This window comes from Danio rerio, chromosome 5 (assembly GCF_052040795.2).
Source record: "Danio rerio strain M-AB ecotype USA chromosome 5, GRCz13ab, whole genome shotgun sequence".
NCBI lineage: Eukaryota > Metazoa > Chordata > Actinopteri > Cypriniformes > Danionidae > Danio > Danio rerio.
The window spans coordinates 80305001-80325551 of NC_141025.1; the positions used below are offsets into that span (position 1 = coordinate 80305001).

At 40.5% G+C, this 20551-nt stretch overlaps 1 protein-coding gene across 1 annotated transcript in view; it reads right to left on the bottom strand.

Annotated features, from left to right (window-relative positions):
• The window catches only part of sapcd2 (suppressor APC domain containing 2), a 6495-nt gene extending 6309 nt beyond the window's left edge, over nt 1-186 (bottom strand). The window contains 1 exon segment of the mRNA NM_212911.2: nt 1-186. This exon segment is cut by the window's left edge and continues 517 nt beyond it. Within this exon segment, the coding sequence (NP_998076.2) occupies nt 1-96 (96 nt within the window). The 5' untranslated portion in view covers nt 97-186.
• Between the last annotated feature and the right edge of the window lie 20365 nt (nt 187-20551).

A 20551-nucleotide genomic window follows, 5' to 3' on the forward strand; every position in this document is an offset into this window, starting at 1 on the left:
CGCGTCGGGAACCGTGCAGTCTGTCCTGACGCCGCCGTGCAGACTATTGATTAGCCCGTTCCGCGTGCCGTTGTGGTCGGTTTGAATCAAAGCCATCGATCTGTGTTTCACTGATCGGTTTATTGATCGGTTCCTCTTTCTCAGGTGATCTTCCTCAAACTGCTGCACAAGTTTTCCTCAAACTCTGGGGCGTGTCCTCCAGACTGTAGCCCTGCCCAGAAGACGCTAGCGTCGCTGAAGCGATTATCTGATTGGCCAGAGGCGGACTGGCTTTACCGTGATTGGCTGAAGCTCCAACAACAGTAGATTTGAGTTTCTCTGTGTGTTTGAATATATCTGCAGGTCTGCCGCATTTCCGGCATATTCTGAACAGAACAGAGAAGCGTCCATCCTCAATGACCCAGCAGAACACACTGAAACCCGAACCGGCTTCATCTGGAGGAGCTGAAGCGCACAGAGCTGCAGATGAAGGAATGTTTACTGATCAATACTGTCAGTTACTCTGATCACTCATTAAAGCTGAAATAAACACCTGCCGGCCTCATATCTCCTGTGATTTAATGCTGAAACACATTATAAACTAATGAAAACTGCATTAGGCTGAAAGGTTTAGTCTTATTCTACTGCACACAGCTCAATCTCCACATAAACCTGGCTAATAATAAGATTAACGTTTACATTTCATAATGTCTTATAGGCTATTGTGCTCTCATTGTATTATGAGATTCGAGCTGTTGTGCATTAAAACAGGAAGATTGAAAACATTTCTGATAACATTTTACAACAGAACAAAAATACACAGAATATCAGAAGCGTAAAGCTAAAATAACCGACAGAAATGAGTTAATATAGATCAGCGTTTGAGGCTATACGCACAAAAACACATCGACAAAGATCAATCTTTAAATGTCACAATGTCCCTCATTATGCATCAACAGTTTGCATTTCTGTGTTGATTTTAATAAGAAAGAGAGATAAAGGGACAGATCCAACCAGTTAAAAATCAAAAGCAAAGAGACTAGCAAAGATACAGCTGTTGACAAGTTTCATAATATCTGAATATCTACAGCAGGCTGACGGATAAAACCTGACGCTCGAATGCTTCAGCCTCCACATCCACACATTACAGCAGACACATGATTCCAGATCACATCACTGACCAATACTGCGCTGTGTGTTCATCAGGTCTGCAGGACTGAAGTTAAACAGCTGCTTATTGAGTTCAGAGACAACATATCAATATGGTGATGACTCCACTTTGGCAAAACCAAACGGAAAAGCAAACTTGACAGAATGTGAATGCGAGGTGCTCCTATCAGAACTAGACCGGAGAAAAACTGTTATTTGCAAGTTTGTCCTCCGGAATTAATAACAAAAGAAAAGAGAAGTGGAGTAGGATCTAATACTGCATCACCCTGGGTTTGAACCCAGTATCTCTGCATGCGCGTCTGGAACTCTCACAGCTCCACTAACACACTTCAATCCTCAGCTCTACAGGCGGGCTTCAATACCTCAGACCAGTTGCACAAACGGAGTGGAGCAGGAGCCGAATTCATATTCATTTCTGATAGACTTATATAGCCTACTGTAAACTCTTAGTCTGTGTCAGGACGTGGATGCACGGGGGAGCTGTTTCTGAACATGTCAGTGTTTACGAATAGATTACACAAAAAAGACCATAGTCTTGACAAACTAATGATCAGTATAAAGCCACATCCCCCAAGCCGTCATTACAGCTGATTGTTTTTAATGTAAAGCTGATGCAGAATGGATTTGCTAAATGTGTGTGAGGAAGACAGTACACACATTTATCCTCATAATAACAACACACACACGCGCTCATTGCTGTACATCGCGGTTTATTTTGAAAGGTAAGGGGAAATTGAACAACACGTCATGAAGCACATTTAGACCAGCAACACAAGGGTGTTGAATTATGGATGGTTATTCATATGTTTATGTCACCGTTTCTTTCGAAGGCCTTTTGTTTACATTGTTTACTATGTTACGTACATGCAAACAGGCAAAAACCAGCACGGTTTATTTAGATTCCGCTGAAAATACTTTCAAGCAGAACTTCATTCAATTAAAAATGATTCTTTCCTTTTAATCTAATTTTATTTGTTTTGTTTTTCGATTAATATATTTTAAGCTCAACACACAGCTAAACTTCAATATTTTTGATTAAGAGCTTAACTAATTAATATTTGTTTTGAGCAATGTTATTAATACAGGTGCAGGTTATTAACACAGGTGCATGCAGTGCCAGATGAAAATATTGGGCCACTGGTGTAAATTAGTGAGAGGAAAACACACAGAAAAATCCTGAATATTCAAGTGTACACATGTGGAAATATTTACTCAGATAAAGCCAGAAAACAAAACAGAAATAAAGTATATAAGTATGACATGTGCAATAAAAGTGAACCAAACGCATTCTCGTAGTAGATGGGTAACACACATATATGGCCATAACTAACCAGAAGACAGCTTAGCTTGTATTTACACAGAGATTTACACAAACAGAACTCTGCATTAGATGTTGGACAGCGGCTCAGATTTCCATTATGTTTAATGAGGGGGAAACCTGTGTGTTTCAGCAGGGTGAATTAGTGGGACAGATAGTTAATAGATTATTTACTTAAAAGTGCTGAATGTGGCCTATTTCCCTTCACATATCACACAAGTACTTCTGTGATCAGGGCATCGCTGCATTTATTAAACAGGTCCTAATAGTGCACCACTGAATCATGCATTATGCACAGCAGAACAGAACACAGCTTCACTTTCAGCTAGGGTTGGTGAACTGATGTGAAACTGACGTTTCGACATGGTGTCGAGATCCTGAAGCGCCAGTGTTTGGAAATACTGCACTGAAGCATGTTTGGAAACACACAGGTCACGTGACTAAAGTGAATCAAAACACTAAACACTAACATCTAAAAAAAGTCAGAAAAGTGGGCTTGTCCAGCTCTGTTTAGGGGGGAGGTTCGGAGGAAGAAAAGAGGCATGGTGTGGGAGTGTCTATTTGGGCGCGCTGAATTTAAGAGTCAAAACACACACACACACACACAGAGGAGACAAAGTGACTGTGTTGACCTTTTTGTGGTACAAAGAGTTTACAGATTAGTAACAGCTAGAAGATGATCTAAAGTCCCGCTTCAGACTAAAATAGTAAGTGTGTGTGTGTGTGTGTGTGTGTGTGTGTGTGTGTGTATATACATGCAGTGGTCAGAATGTCGATAAGATGACTCAGACTCAACTTTATTTTCCCGTTTAGGGAAACAACAATCTGGCATGGGTCTTGGGCTTTTCCAGGTGATTAAACAGGTAATTTAACAGTGGAAGATTAGCATCTTCAACTCCCCTGCTCTGTCTAAATGCAAACTGCAAAGGATCAAATTTATCCTTTGAATACAATAAAATCTCACCTTTAATAATTCTCTCGAAACACTTCATAACTAATGAAGTAAGGGCAACAGGTCTAAAATCATTAAACTCCCGCAGAAACTTAGTTTTGGCTATAGGAAAAGATTTCTTCCAGATTTCAGAAACTCTTTGCAACGCAAGAGACTGAAAAAATGCAATGAAATATTTCAGAAAGTTGTTCAGCACATGTATGAAGCACCCTACCACCATTATTATCTGGGCCCGGGCTTTTTGTAGTATTAATTCTCTGAAAGAGGTCTGTGACCTGGGGTCCGTTCTTTGTACCTCGCTTAAATGATCTAAGATGATTTGGCAGATCCTGGATCTTTTAATCTTGATAACTGATCTCTCGCTAATTTGGTTCTTCAAACAAGTTCGTGAATCAGATTAGAATGTCTGGATAAACTGATCTGAGATCGCTGTGTGTGTTGTGAAGGACAGATCTATCGATCTTTGAAATCATAATCAGCAATGCAACGATTGGCTGATGGCACAGCAGTGTAATGACATCATCTGATTAATATTCAATTATCCATGTGAGCAAAATTACATCAAATTAGCAGGAAACGGTTTGCTAAATATGACACGCGATAACCTTCCACATTTGTTGTGAGCTGCAGGCTTAAACTTTCATGTGTCAAGAGTATTCATCATGTATTTAGTTCTACATTTAGAAAAGATTTTCTTTATTATAATAGCCGGTTTTTTAATCGCTGTATGGAATAACTGGATGTTTACAAAATCACTTTTGATAAAGGTGTCTGCAACTTTTGTGAAGCATAATCACTGGCATATTAACTGTCAAAACATGTTTATGACTGCATTAATGTATTATTTCTTTTTTTTAAAAGTCACATATTCTGCATTATTATTATCATACACAAATTGTACTGAAGCGATCTAAAAAGTTCATATCAATAAGTTTTCTCTTTGCACCACCAGGTGGCAGTCTTTGTACTTTCATTTCAGGGGTGCAGATTGCATAAGTTTTATTAATATATAACTTTATTTATTTTATTAATAACTTTATATATATAGTTAAAAATATTTACTATTTTCCCAATTGTATATAACTACTACTGTAAGAAAATATCAGAATTCGGTACATGTTTTCTCTATTATCTTTGCTTGAACTGAGCCGATCTAATCCTGTTTATATGAATTGAACCTGCTTCCGATCAGGTTTGAGCTAGCAAAACTGTTGCTATGACAACAACTCTCGGATCAGCTTTGAAGAACAAAAAACGATCCTCCCAACCATTGTGTTCACACCTTGCCAGACTGATCTTCAGTTTTTGCTGCTAGACTGTTTCTGTATTTTCTGTTCCTTTATTTTATTATGCACAATATTGAATCATGCTAATCAAAACGCATAACCAAGATGTGTGTTACTGTTAACATTGACACAATCACTTCAGCACTATCATCTCCATTAATCTGCATGATTCATTTAGCCTGAGAAGAGACTTTAATCTGCATACATATATTGTAAATTAACACACTAAATCAGCTGTACTCCTCATAAACGGTAACCCCACAAAAATATTTTTGATCAGTAATGACAGTTTATTTGCTCAACACTTATTCTACACAATAAACTGGCTAAAATGCAGAAAAAATTAAACCAAAACATTAAAAACGGCCGAGATATAAAGGATTAAACCTGACCGAAAGCACACTCAGCTGAGGACTAACAGGATTGGTCTAAAAACACGAATACTAATGAGTCATTTGCATATGGTCTATTCTCTAATAAAACACGATTTTAAAGGGCTTCATAAGCTTAAATATGATAATCAAAGTATGGAAAAACAACCTAGACATCAGGTAATCAAATTCTGAATAAAAATATACAAACAAGAAGAAAAACACAAACAAACAATTGGTCATCACCATTGCCGAAATGCTGCGTCTCAAAACCTGGTCAACGGCTCAGGATCTCCTGTTTTTCAGGGTAATGCTCCCAACGGTTATCCCTGATACAGATATTGTCTGCTTGGTTCTTGCATTGCATCACGCTGCGTCCGCCTCATGTGCTCTTATGTAGTGTTCTTCTGTTCTTCATGCAGTGTTTTATCCTGTGTTCTGACTCTGCTGATGTTTTCTATAATATGTCAGTGGTATATTGAATGTTGTTCATTTATTTATGATTAATGCTGCCTTGTGTACAGCAAATCAGTATGTTCAAGCACAATGACTGGCAGAGGTAAAATCACTCCAGTTTTAATGAATGTAGAGCTGATGATCTGGTGTGTGTGTGTATACATGCAGTGGTCAGAATGTCGATAAGATGACTCAGACTCAACTTTATTTTCCCGTTTAGGGAAACAACAATCTGGCATGGGTCTTGGGCTTTTCCAGGTGATTAAACAGGTAATTTAACAGTGGAAGATTAGCATCTTCAACTCCCCTGCTCTGTCTAAATGCAAACTGCAAAGGATCAAATTTATCCTTTGAATACAATAAAATCTCACCTTTAATAATTCTCTCGAAACACTTCATAACTAATGAAGTAAGGGCAACAGGTCTAAAATCATTTAACTCCCGCAGAAACTTAGTTTTGGCTATAGAAACAGATTTCTTCCAGATTTCAGGAACTCTTTGCAACGCAAGAGACTGAAAAAATGCAATGAAATATTTCAGAAAGTTGTTCAGCACATGTATTTAGCACCCTACCACCAATATTATCTGGGCCTGGGCTTTTTTTAGTATTAATTCTCTGAAAGAGTTCTTTGACCTGAGTCCTACTAATGTTTACGGATTTACTACATGACAGGTGTTTTAAAATGTAATTTTCTGACTTAAAATCACCCTCATCAAACTTTAAGTAAAATGTATTTAATTCCTCAGCAAACTCTCTCACAGAACTAAAACCATTTAAATTGGTTTCGTTGCCCCCTCTATCTTCTTTACTCCCAGCCATTGTGTTCACACCTTGCCAGGCTGATCATAAGTTTTTACTGCTGGACTGCTTTTGTATTTTGTCTTTATTTTTTTATGTACACTCTTTGTTCACTGTTGAATTATCCTAATGTAAGCACACAACTGAGATGTGTGTGAGCTTGTGTTATTAATATCATTGACATGACCATTTCAATTCTATCATCTCCAATAAACTGCATGAATCAGTTTGCCTGAAAGGAGACATTAGTCTGTAATCACAGATTGTAAATTACCACACTAAATCAGCTGTACTCCTCATAAACGGTAACCCCACAGAAATATTTTTGATCAGTAATGACGGTTTATTTGCTCAACACTTAATCTACACAATAAACTGACTAAAATGCAGAAAAAATAAAACCAAAACATTAAAAAACGGCCGAGATATAAAGGATTAAACCTGACCGAAAGCACACTCTGCTGAGGACACACGGGATTGGCCTAAAAACACGAATACTAATGAGTCATTTGCATATGGTCTATTCTCTAATAAAACCCGACTTTAAAGGGCTTCCTAAGCTTAAATATGATAATCAAAGTATGGAAAAACAACCTAGACACCAGATAATCAAATTCTGAATAAAAATATACAAACAAGAACAAAGAAAAACACAAACAAACAAATGGTCATCACCATTGCCGAAATGCTGTGTCTCAACACCTAGTCAATGGACCAGGGTCTCTTGAACTTCAGGGTAATGCTCCCAACGGTTATCCCTGATAAGGATGATGTCTGCTTGGTTCTTGCATTGCCTTAGGGGAGACGTCTGGTAGAAGAATGATATATCTACAGAGATATATCCGCCAGACTGAACCTCGACCTGACCTCTTAAATTTTATATTTTTTGTAATTAGGTCAGGAGCATCTCTTTGAATGCTTCTAGTCACATTCTGGCGAGTTCTTTGGTCAAATTGGATTTAATGAACTCCCTGGATGTTGACTGGAAGTATTCTGGAGCAAATCAGCAGGGAGTGAGGAGAAGGCAATGACCAGTTCATGGCTAACTTTTACTCCTGAATCTACCTGTTAGATTCAGCTGATTTGGGCAAGGGCTCTCCTGTTCCCTGGGGTCCTGGGGAGCCTGTTCTCTGGATTAGCCAGAGTAGGCCCCATAGAGAAACATCTTCAGACTCTTCTCGGGTGACCTGGGCAACCTTGCGGTGTTAACAAAAGGTCACTTGGGGGAGTGGTAAGTATTCAGCCCCCCTGGGTCCACTTGGACAGCACGCAGGGAAGGTGGCCTTGGGTGAATGGCCTTAAATGAAGCCCAGTCTTCTACTGGTGATTAGCACCTCCACACAACAGCACATTGTGCATCAACACCACCTACACCAGTCATTCAAGAACTTTTCAAAAAATCATCAATTCAAACATGAGATCTGCTGATGACCTGTAACCTCAGAATTTACTAGGATTAAGGTTGAGGAGTAAGATTAGTACTTCCACAGGGACACGTTAAAACACCAAATCTCAAGTTATAACCTTACAACTTTTCAGAATGACCAGATTTTCCCTTTCTTAAAGACCCATTATTTCCATGGGAAGATTTAAAATATTTATTCTTTAACTTGTATCCCAGAACTTTTCAGAAAAAAACCCTACATGCCTTCTCCAGAACATCTGTAGTGTACATGGCTGGTTTCAAAATAAGATGTTCTGTAACTCCTAGAACATCTAACCCCAGAACCTCTCATAGAAAGTAACCACACTTCTCTTTTACAATCTCAATTTCATGGGAATATTGGAACCTCTTCACATAAATTTCAACTTTACTGGTTCCAGTTTCCTCTCAAATCTCAAATTTAAATAACATCTCTAGTATCAAGAATTCCTTTTTGGTAGTGAGAATCCTTTAAAAAACAAAAACCCTAACGTGAAGGCTGTCACTTAAGCAATAAATCAGTTTGGTTCTATTGTGAAATTTATTTATTTTTTTCTCTCCACACAGCGTGATTGTAGACATTAACAACTACACAATGGCAGAGACCGTACACCTATTTCCAAAATGTATTTGTCAGACAGTACTTGATGTCATTTGCAGTGTCTTATAATAGTTAACCCTTTGGGAGATATATCTAATGACTGGTTTAAAATCTGTCCAGAACCTTAAAACTCTATATAATTTGCCAGGCAGCTGCTTTGAGGTTTATTCACATTAAATCAGCTCTTTGGGCAGCTCAGTGCTCTGGGCATATGGGTTACCTTGGAAATCTCTCAACGACTTATTCACTCATTTCATAAATGAATTCTTCCTTCTGTGGAATCTCCCTTATCTGCTTCAGTTTCTTGAACATTCATACAAACTTCTATCTATTATAACTGTTCAGCCTAAGGATCTTTGCAGATGTGCATGCTTCATTTTCACATGAGAGGTTTAAATCAGATCTGTTTTCAGAGATTAATTTCGGTGTTTAATTTGGACTGCTGAAAGTCCAAACAATAAAGAAATCCATCCATGCTCAACTACACAAGCCCCAAACCAAGCAAGCCAGTTTGCCAACTGACCAAAGTAAAGGGGAAGATTAACCTCAACCAGGCTCAGTCTAGGGTCTTAAAGGAATCAATCTCATGCTCCATAATACACCAGGAGCTCTCTCAAATACTGGGCAGCTAAGGCATTGAGGGCTTTGTAGTTAAACAATAACATTGTAAATTAAATATTTAATAGGTAGTCAATGCCCTGAAAGAACTGGAGTAATGTGATTTCTTAGTTCTAGAAAGCACTCTAGCAGCTGCATTTTGAACCAGCTGCAGTTTGTTAGTGAGGCCAGCAGGGCAACCGCCTAGTAACTCATTACAGTAGTCTTAACCGAGAGGTCATGAAAGCATGAATAAGCTGTTCTGCATCAGTTATTGATAGCTCGTCAAAGTTTGGCAATATTAAGATGAAGAAATTGAGTTTTACAGATGCTTAATCTGGCCTTACACAGGTTGCTGTCAGAAATAGCCCCAAAATTACTGACTGAAGATGAGGACTAGGTTAGGGCACTTGTCAGCTCTACTAAGCTGACCAATCACAGCTTGCTCTATTCATTGAGGTGTGCATCAGTGTCTGACTGCCACAGCACGGGCTGTCCATGCACAGGTTGTGCTGAAGCATACTTGTGTGCTTGATGCAGAAGTATAAATGCGCCTTTAGGAGTTCTGTTTCTGTGCTATGAGATTCTCTACATCCAGATTAAAATTTTTCATAAACTTTAGCTGCTTTTCCACTTGAATTGTTCTCTAAATGGAACTGCTCCTTTTTTTTGCCAAACTGGGCCAGGCAGCACTAATACAGTTTTATTTTCCACTCATGCTGCAACAGCTCTTTGAAACATTACACAACACATCAGTAGTTGCCTTTAATGCAATGTAAACAGCTCTCTTTGTTCAATTAAACTGAATAACTGCTATGCCGCTCTATCATATTGAGGTGCTGCATATAGGTACATGTTACAGCACCTTTTTTTTAGAGGTCATGTTGTGCGCCTCTGGCTAAACTTTATTTGGAGTGGAAATGACAAATGTAACAATTAAATGTTTGCAGTGGGAATAACCGTATTTAAGATCTCTAACCATGACAAAATTAAACAAAATGCAACAGTGCATTTGTATTACAATAGCAGAAATGTATTTTGGATGGGCCTTGTCAAAAGTGAGCGGGCACTTTACCTAATGGCACTCAGCTTTAATTTTTATGATCTATGATGATTATATAACGAAGCATTTTGATGGTAAAATATAACTCATTTAAACCAGAGGTGTCAAACTCTATTGCTGGAGGGCTGAAGCCATGCACAGTTTAGTTCCAACCCTGCTCCAACACACTTACCTGTAGGTTTCAAACAAGCCTGAAGGACTCAGTTTTATCAGATGTTTAATTTGGGTTGGAACTAAACTGCAGAGCTGCGGCCCTTTTGGAACTGAGTTTGACACCTGTGTTAATGGCTGTTAAGTATTAAAACATTAAATGAACGCAGCAAGTTAAATAAATGAATGTGAAAATGCATCAGGATATAAAGCACTATTATCAGCTTGACATTTTTAGAAAATATTTGCATAGCTACCCAATATATATTAGATCAGGGAACAACAAAAACGTAACAGCCCCATAAATGTCAAACATGTGTATAACTGAATCATATAATGGCGTAAAGCTGAATTGCTCATTAACATGTCAACCTAGTGATTATTTTGAGAGCACTACCGACAATTAGTTTATTAAATTCATTAATGTGACTAGTTTAGAGCATATATAGACTAAGAAATCATACAACAGTACCTTGGACAGCAGTGCCACTCTGTAAAGCTTTAGAGAAAAGTCCAAAAATTATTGAAAGTTGACTTTCTACCATAGGCTTTGATAAGCATTTCTTTGCTTTATTCGGTGCGCAGCAGGAAAAAGTCTGCATGTAGTCATTGGTTTAATCATCTCCTGTATCAGAGCGAGATTTGTGCTACCAAATACCAAGTGGTGCTCGCTGCAGAGCCATTTGAGGAGAGGTGAGCTCCAGAGAGGGGGAGCTTAAGCTTGAGCTCCACCTTTTTTGCACTTCTACGAGTGATGTCACTGGGGGTGGGGTTAGGGGTGGGGTTGGTGTACGCATTAAAACAGCTTACAGGAGGAGGAGCGACAGCTCATGCTCCCCCTCTCTGGAGCTCACCTCTCCTCAAATGGCTCTGCAGCGAGCACCCTCTCCCAAATACAGTACTGCGTGCAAAAACTTGCGTCTGTCAGGTGAATTAAAGGTCTCAATTGCTTGATGTCAATTAAATTATTAAGCTCTAGCCATTAATAAAATAATAGGCTATTTCATTACTTTAGATGACTGGTTAGAAAATGAAGAATGTATAAAATTAGTCAATGAAATTAGTTAAATGTTTATGTCGGAAAATTGAATGAACATGTAATGATATTACTGATGTAAAATTTGATCAGTTAATTTATTTTGGACTCTGCAATAAATGTTCGCAGGTATAGAGGCTGGCTGAACATACTCAGTAACATTGCTATAATTTATATCACTAACAAGGAGTATTTGCATATGTTAATGTGGATGGATTAATAAATGCATCTTTCTGTCCTGTTTTGGCCTCAGGGCTCTGGTAACTTGCAATCTGTGTTAAAGTGAGTACTGAGGTTGTCCAATCTAAGAACTCATATTTATAATGCAGACAGCATGGTAGGCTAGCTTTAATGTCGGTTAATTATGTCCTTAATGTAATTTACTGCTATGCTTGAACACTTATTCATAAAAAATAATTTAAATTCACTGTAGATTATACTTCGCCATAGATTATATTTAGAATGCAACACAATAGTTTTAGACAGATGCCATTTGTTTATGCTTATGCTAATCAGATCTTCAGCAAACTCAGTCAAATAACACTTCATTCTAACCTTGCCTCTTTAACCACCAAAATTGCTGACAGGAGCCCTATAACTTACTGCAAACACCAAATTGATCAAACAACTAGTGTAACTTGTAAATCTCAGTCTGCGTGAGGGATTCATCGGTTGCTCTCATCTGCTCCTCCCAGGTTTAAATTGGCATGCGCATAGATTTACTAACTTTGTGGAGTAAGTTTTACTAGCGTATGTCATTTTTTGCATCAGTTCAATATATTACAAATAATAAGTAAATATTACTTGGCTATATCCATTTCGATATACTATTGTATTTTAGACACAAAAAACTAAAAAGCAATATTAAGTAGCTTATTGAATTAAACGAGACATTTTTGAAGTGAAGACAAAATATGATTTATTTGTAAAATGTACTTGGATTATGCTCTCTATTTACAAGCGCCAAAAATCTTTTTCAGTGTAGAAAGCACTCCAGCAGCTGCATTTCGAACCAGCTGCAGCTTGATGGTGAGGCCAGTAGGGCAACCGCCTAATAACTCATTACAGTAGTCTAACCGAGAGGTTAATAAGCTGTTCTGCATCAGTTATTGATAGCTTGTCAAAGTTTGGCAATATTAAGATGAAGAAATTGAGTTTTAAAGATGCTTAATCTGGCCTTACACGGGTTGCTTCAAATAGCCCCCAAATTACTGGCTGAAGATGTGGACTAGGTTAGGGCACACTTAGCTCTACAAAACTGACTAATCACAGCTTGCTCTATTTTTCGTGTGCATCAGTGTCTGACTGCCACAGCAACTATGTGACCATGCACAGGCTGTGCTGAAGCATACTTGTGTGCTTAATGCAGAAGTATAAATGCGCCTTTAGGAGTGCTCTTTCTGTGCTATGAGATTCTCTACATCCAGATTAATTTTTCATAAACTTTAGCTGCTTTTCCACTTGAATTGTTCTCTAAATGGAACTGCTCCATTTTGTGCCAAACTGGGCCAGGCAGCACTAATATGGTTATTTTCCACTCATGCTGCAACAGCTCTTTGAAACATTACACAACCTATCAGTAGTTGTCTTTAATGCAATGTAAACTGCTCCCTTTGTTCAATTAAACTCCATACTTGAAACTATCTTTTTCAAGTTAATAAAAACAAAAGCAACCAAGTGACTAAACACTGCATGCCACTATCATATCGGGGTGCTGCATATAGGTACATGTTACAGCACCTTTTTTAGAGGTCATATGTTGCGCGCCTCTGGCTAAATTTCATTTGGAGGGGAAATGACAAGTGTAACAATTGAAAATTTTGCAGGGGAATATGTATTTAAGATATCTGAACATGACAAAATTAAACAATGCAACAATAGTGCATTATTACAATAGCAGAAATATATTTTGGATGGGCCTTGTCAAAAGTGAGTGGGCACTTTAACTAATGGCACTTAACCTTAATTTTTACAGTCTTTAAGTTGATTATATAACATGCTACATTTCGATGGTAAAATATAACCCTTTAAACCAGGGGTGTCAAACTAATTCCTGGAGGGCCGAAGACCTGTGTAGTTTAGTTCCAACCCAACTAAACTGTGCAGAGCTGCGGCCCTTTTGGTTTGGAGTTTGACACCCATGTTAAAAGTTAAGTTTTCAAACATTAAATGAACGCAGCAAGTGAAATAAACGAATGTAAATGCATCAGGATATAAAGCACTTATCAGCTTGACATTTTTAGAAAATTATTTGCCTAGCTACCCAGTATATATAAAGATCAGGGAACAAAACAACAAAGTTACACAGCCCCATAAATGTCAAACTTGTGTATAACTGAATCGTATAATGGCCTACAGCTGAAATGCTGAAAACTGCTCATTAACATGTCAACCTAGTGATTATTTTGAGAGCAATACCAATAATTAGTTTATTAAATTCGTTCATGTGACTAGTTTATTAGAACATATATAGACTTGGAGATCATACAACAGTACCTTGGACAGCAGGGCGACTAAAGCTTTAGAGCAAAGTCCAAAAAAAATTATTGAAAGTTGACTTTCTACCATAGGCTTCGATGATGAGCATTTCTTATTTGCTTTATTCGATGCACAGAAGGAAAGTCTGCATGTAGTCATTGGTTTAATTCTCTCCTGGATCAGAGTGAGATTTGTGCTACCAAATACAGTACTGCGTGCAATAACTTGCGTCAGTCAGGTGAATTAAAGGTCTCAATTGTTTAGGATGTCAATCAAATTATTAAGCTCTAGCCATTAATAAAATAATAGGCTATTTCATTATTTTAGATGACTGGTTAGAAAACTAAGAATGTATAAAATAAGTCAATAAAATAACTGAGTTAATCACTTCTCTTCCAGAGACTGCTCTATGGTTTAAACCCTTAAAACTATTGTTGGACCTGTATAATTTTCTCATATTAAATCAAGTGTTTACTTGTGGATGTCTGGCTAGCATGCTTCTGAGCCAGCTGTGGTAGCTTGGTAACAGCCCTGACATCAACACAAATAATCTATCGAGACAGCTTAGCACTGTTGTCTAACTGTGCTTAAAATCCAGGCTGAGAACAGTTTGTAAATGTGCAACATGGTTCCAGGCTCAGTGGAGAAACTGCTAACTGTACCGAAGGGTTCTTAAAGTTTGGCATGATAGTGGGAAAGGTTTTTTTTTTCTTTGAAGTTGAGCAGATGACATTTTTATAGCATCTTTGACTTTAAAACCTGCTTTTGTAATTTAGCATTAAGCAGTTTTTATTATTATTATTTTAAAGAGGCTTGGTGTCTGCTATTTGTAAATTTTAGGAACTAATTCTAAAAGTAGGGATGAATTAAATCAAACTAAACTGATCATCTATTACCCAGCATTTTGAATGGTGCATCTACTTTTTCTGGACTGGAATATTGCCCTGACCCCTACACGCAACCGTTTTTTTTTCTTTTTTTTTTCTCTTTGCTTTTAAATGAGTTTAGATAAAGCTTAGATCTATAAAAAGGGGATTATGAAATGGCAATTTAATCTTAACCTAAAAATTAACTAACTCTTTGCTCACCTGTGTCCTGTCCCATATGGACTGGGGATGGACTCAAGACTGGTGTGTGAACCTGAAGCCCAGAAAGGCTGGAGTGCATGGCCTAAAAAGGTCTAACATCCTTAGGTTCCTCTTTCTGAACTGTCAAGTAGAAGAATATATAGCAGCAAATATGGCCTAACATTGGTAGTAACTAAATTTAATGCGGATGAAACTGCCCTAACCAACCCCCACCCCTAAACAACAAAGAAGCTTGGCATGAATTTGGATCATGTTCATACTTTTTATAAATGGAATCTGCCAACCAAAAAGAGTTTGCTTATTCGGATCGTTTTGATGTCAGATCATCTATTGGATCTTTCATATGCATCATGGTTTCTTTTTTTTTATCTACATCTTGGTCATCTGGATTTCCTTAGTGCAATCTTGAAAACTCTAATCAGTTTAACAATCCTTTTTTTCTCTCTCTCTTGAACACTAGCCTTATCTTGGATCGATGTCATCTACTTGGATACTATGTCACTTGAATCATCATTTATTCCCATCCACACACCAATCATGAATCTTTCAACAAGATTGTTCAATGTTCAGCTCTTTCTTGCATTGTCTTAACCAGCATTTTGAATCTTCATCTACTTTTTTTTTTGTAGACCAGAATATACCACTGTCTTACACCTAACACTAACCTCAAGGGTTTCTTAACCAATCCTAAACGAACTTCTCAGAGCAACAAATAATTTCTTAAAGCATTGAAGCAAAATTGACTAATGTCTACCCTTAAGTAAAACCTAATTGTAAATAACAACCTTCCCTCAAACTTAACCCTAAAACCAGATGTTTTGTAACTGAAGAACATAAAACAATTTTAACACACAACCCTAAACAAAATCTGGTCAGTTCTTAAGTTGAGAACATTACCCCTACTGAACTCTACCCCTATTATACTGAATTAGTAGTTAATTATTAATATAATAATATTCTTATAATTCATAATTGGTAGTCAACTAGGGGTAGTCAACTAGGGGTAGTCAACTAGGGGTAGTCAACTAGGGGTAGTCAACTAGGGGTAGTCAACTAGGGGTAGTCAACTAGGGGTAGTCAACTAGGGGTAGTCAACTAGGGGTAGTCAACTAGGGGTAGTCAACTAGGGGTAGTCAACTAGGGGTAGTCAACTAGGGGTAGTCAACTAGGGGTAGTCAACTAGGGGTAGTCAACTAGGGGTAGTCAACTAGGGGTAGTCAACTAGGGGTAGTCAACTAGGGGTAGTCAACTAGGGGTAGTCAACTAGGGGTAGTCAACTAGGGGTAGTCAACTAGGGGTAGTCAACTAGGGGTAGTCAACTAGGGGTAGTCAACTAGGGGTAGTCAACTAGGGGTAGTCAACTAGGGGTAGTCAACTAGGGGTAGTCAACTAGGGGTAGTCAACTAGGGGTAGTCAACTAGGGGTAGTCAACTAGGGGTAGTCAACTAGGGGTAGTCAACTAGGGGTAGTCAACTAGGGGTAGTCAACTAGGGGTAGTCAACTAGGGGTAGTCAACTAGGGGTAGTCAACTAGGGGTAGTCAACTAGGGGTAGTCAACTAGGGGTAGTCAACTAGGGGTAGTCAACTAGGGGTAGTCAACTAGGGGTAGTCAACTAGGGGTAGTCAACTAGGGGTAGTCAACTAGGGGTAGTCAACTAGGGGTAGTCAACTAGGGGTAGTCAACTAGGGGTAGTCAACTAGGGGTAGTCAACTAGGGGTAGTCAACTAGGGGTAGTCAACTAGGGGTAGTCAACTAGGGGTAGTCAACTAGGGGTAGTCAACTAGGGGTAGTCAACTAGGGGTAGTCAACTAGGGGTAGTCAACTAGGGGTAGTCAACTAGGGGTAGTCAACTAGGGGTAGTCAACTAGGGGTAGTCAACTAGGGGTAGTCAACTAGGGGTAGTCAACTAGGGGTAGTCAACTAGGGGTAGTCAACTAGGGGTAGTCAACTAGGGGTAGTCAACTAGGGGTAGTCAACTAGGGGTAGTCAACTAGGGGTAGTCAACTAGGGGTAGTCAACTAGGGGTAGTCAACTAGGGGTAGTCAACTAGGGGTAGTCAACTAGGGGTAGTCAACTAGGGGTAGTCAACTAGGGGTAGTCAACTAGGGGTAGTCAACTAGGGGTAGTCAACTAGGGGTAGTCAACTAGGGGTAGTCAACTAGGGGTAGTCAACTAGGGGTAGTCAACTAGGGGTAGTCAACTAGGGGTAGTCAACTAGGGGTAGTCAACTAGGGGTAGTCAACTAGGGGTAGTCAACTAGGGGTAGTCAACTAGGGGTAGTCAACTAGGGGTAGTCAACTAGGGGTAGTCAACTAGGGGTAGTCAACTAGGGGTAGTCAACTAGGGGTAGTCAACTAGGGGTAGTCAACTAGGGGTAGTCAACTAGGGGTAGTCAACTAGGGGTAGTCAACTAGGGGTAGTCAACTAGGGGTAGTCAACTAGGGGTAGTCAACTAGGGGTAGTCAACTAGGGGTAGTCAACTAGGGGTAGTCAACTAGGGGTAGTCAACTAGGGGTAGTCAACTAGGGGTAGTCAACTAGGGGTAGTCAACTAGGGGTAGTCAACTAGGGGTAGTCAACTAGGGGTAGTCAACTAGGGGTAGTCAACTAGGGGTAGTCAACTAGGGGTAGTCAACTAGGGGTAGTCAACTAGGGGTAGTCAACTAGGGGTAGTCAACTAGGGGTAGTCAACTAGGGGTAGTCAACTAGGGGTAGTCAACTAGGGGTAGTCAACTAGGGGTAGTCAACTAGGGGTAGTCAACTAGGGGTAGTCAACTAGGGGTAGTCAACTAGGGGTAGTCAACTAGGGGTAGTCAACTAGGGGTAGTCAACTAGGGGTAGTCAACTAGGGGTAGTCAACTAGGGGTAGTCAACTAGGGGTAGTCAACTAGGGGTAGTCAACTAGGGGTAGTCAACTAGGGGTAGTCAACTAGGGGTAGTCAACTAGGGGTAGTCAACTAGGGGTAGTCAACTAGGGGTAGTCAACTAGGGGTAGTCAACTAGGGGTAGTCAACTAGGGGTAGTCAACTAGGGGTAGTCAACTAGGGGTAGTCAACTAGGGGTAGTCAACTAGGGGTAGTCAACTAGGGGTAGTCAACTAGGGGTAGTCAACTAGGGGTAGTCAACTAGGGGTAGTCAACTAGGGGTAGTCAACTAGGGGTAGTCAACTAGGGGTAGTCAACTAGGGGTAGTCAACTAGGGGTAGTCAACTAGGGGTAGTCAACTAGGGGTAGTCAACTAGGGGTAGTCAACTAGGGGTAGTCAACTAGGGGTAGTCAACTAGGGGTAGTCAACTAGGGGTAGTCAACTAGGGGTAGTCAACTAGGGGTAGTCAACTAGGGGTAGTCAACTAGGGGTAGTCAACTAGGGGTAGTCAACTAGGGGTAGTCAACTAGGGGTAGTCAACTAGGGGTAGTCAACTAGGGGTAGTCAACTAGGGGTAGTCAACTAGGGGTAGTCAACTAGGGGTAGTCAACTAGGGGTAGTCAACTAGGGGTAGTCAACTAGGGGTAGTCAACTAGGGGTAGTCAACTAGGGGTAGTCAACTAGGGGTAGTCAACTAGGGGTAGTCAACTAGGGGTAGTCAACTAGGGGTAGTCAACTAGGGGTAGTCAACTAGGGGTAGTCAACTAGGGGTAGTCAACTAGGGGTAGTCAACTAGGGGTAGTCAACTAGGGGTAGTCAACTAGGGGTAGTCAACTAGGGGTAGTCAACTAGGGGTAGTCAACTAGGGGTAGTCAACTAGGGGTAGTCAACTAGGGGTAGTCAACTAGGGGTAGTCAACTAGGGGTAGTCAACTAGGGGTAGTCAACTAGGGGTAGTCAACTAGGGGTAGTCAACTAGGGGTAGTCAACTAGGGGTAGTCAACTAGGGGTAGTCAACTAGGGGTAGTCAACTAGGGGTAGTCAACTAGGGGTAGTCAACTAGGGGTAGTCAACTAGGGGTAGTCAACTAGGGGTAGTCAACTAGGGGTAGTCAACTAGGGGTAGTCAACTAGGGGTAGTCAACTAGGGGTAGTCAACTAGGGGTAGTCAACTAGGGGTAGTCAACTAGGGGTAGTCAACTAGGGGTAGTCAACTAGGGGTAGTCAACTAGGGGTAGTCAACTAGGGGTAGTCAACTAGGGGTAGTCAACTAGGGGTAGTCAACTAGGGGTAGTCAACTAGGGGTAGTCAACTAGGGGTAGTCAACTAGGGGTAGTCAACTAGGGGTAGTCAACTAGGGGTAGTCAACTAGGGGTAGTCAACTAGGGGTAGTCAACTAGGGGTAGTCAACTAGGGGTAGTCAACTAGGGGTAGTCAACTAGGGGTAGTCAACTAGGGGTAGTCAACTAGGGGTAGTCAACTAGGGGTAGTCAACTAGGGGTAGTCAACTAGGGGTAGTCAACTAGGGGTAGTCAACTAGGGGTAGTCAACTAGGGGTAGTCAACTAGGGGTAGTCAACTAGGGGTAGTCAACTAGGGGTAGTCAACTAGGGGTAGTCAACTAGGGGTAGTCAACTAGGGGTAGTCAACTAGGGGTAGTCAACTAGGGGTAGTCAACTAGGGGTAGTCAACTAGGGGTAGTCAACTAGGGGTAGTCAACTAGGGGTAGTCAACTAGGGGTAGTCAACTAGGGGTAGTCAACTAGGGGTAGTCAACTAGGGGTAGTCAACTAGGGGTAGTCAACTAGGGGTAGTCAACTAGGGGTAGTCAACTAGGGGTAGTCAACTAGGGGTAGTCAACTAGGGGTAGTCAACTAGGGGTAGTCAACTAGGGGTAGTCAACTAGGGGTAGTCAACTAGGGGTAGTCAACTAGGGGTAGTCAACTAGGGGTAGTCAACTAGGGGTAGTCAACTAGGGGTAGTCAACTAGGGGTAGTCAACTAGGGGTAGTCAACTAGGGGTAGTCAACTAGGGGTAGTCAACTAGGGGTAGTCAACTAGGGGTAGTCAACTAGGGGTAGTCAACTAGGGGTAGTCAACTAGGGGTAGTCAACTAGGGGTAGTCAACTAGGGGTAGTCAACTAGGGGTAGTCAACTAGGGGTAGTCAACTAGGGGTAGTCAACTAGGGGTAGTCAACTAGGGGTAGTCAACTAGGGGTAGTCAACTAGGGGTAGTCAACTAGGGGTAGTCAACTAGGGGTAGTCAACTAGGGGTAGTCAACTAGGGGTAGTCAACTAGGGGTAGTCAACTAGGGGTAGTCAACTAGGGGTAGTCAACTAGGGGTAGTCAACTAGGGGTAGTCAACTAGGGGTAGTCAACTAGGGGTAGTCAACTAGGGGTAGTCAACTAGGGGTAGTCAACTAGGGGTAGTCAACTAGGGGTAGTCAACTAGGGGTAGTCAACTAGGGGTAGTCAACTAGGGGTAGTCAACTAGGGGTAGTCAACTAGGGGTAGTCAACTAGGGGTAGTCAACTAGGGGTAGTCAACTAGGGGTAGTCAACTAGGGGTAGTCAACTAGGGGTAGTCAACTAGGGGTAGTCAACTAGGGGTAGTCAACTAGGGGTAGTCAACTAGGGGTAGTCAACTAGGGGTAGTCAACTAGGGGTAGTCAACTAGGGGTAGTCAACTAGGGGTAGTCAACTAGGGGTAGTCAACTAGGGGTAGTCAACTAGGGGTAGTCAACTAGGGGTAGTCAACTAGGGGTAGTCAACTAGGGGTAGTCAACTAGGGGTAGTCAACTAGGGGTAGTCAACTAGGGGTAGTCAACTAGGGGTAGTCAACTAGGGGTAGTCAACTAGGGGTAGTCAACTAGGGGTAGTCAACTAGGGGTAGTCAACTAGGGGTAGTCAACTAGGGGTAGTCA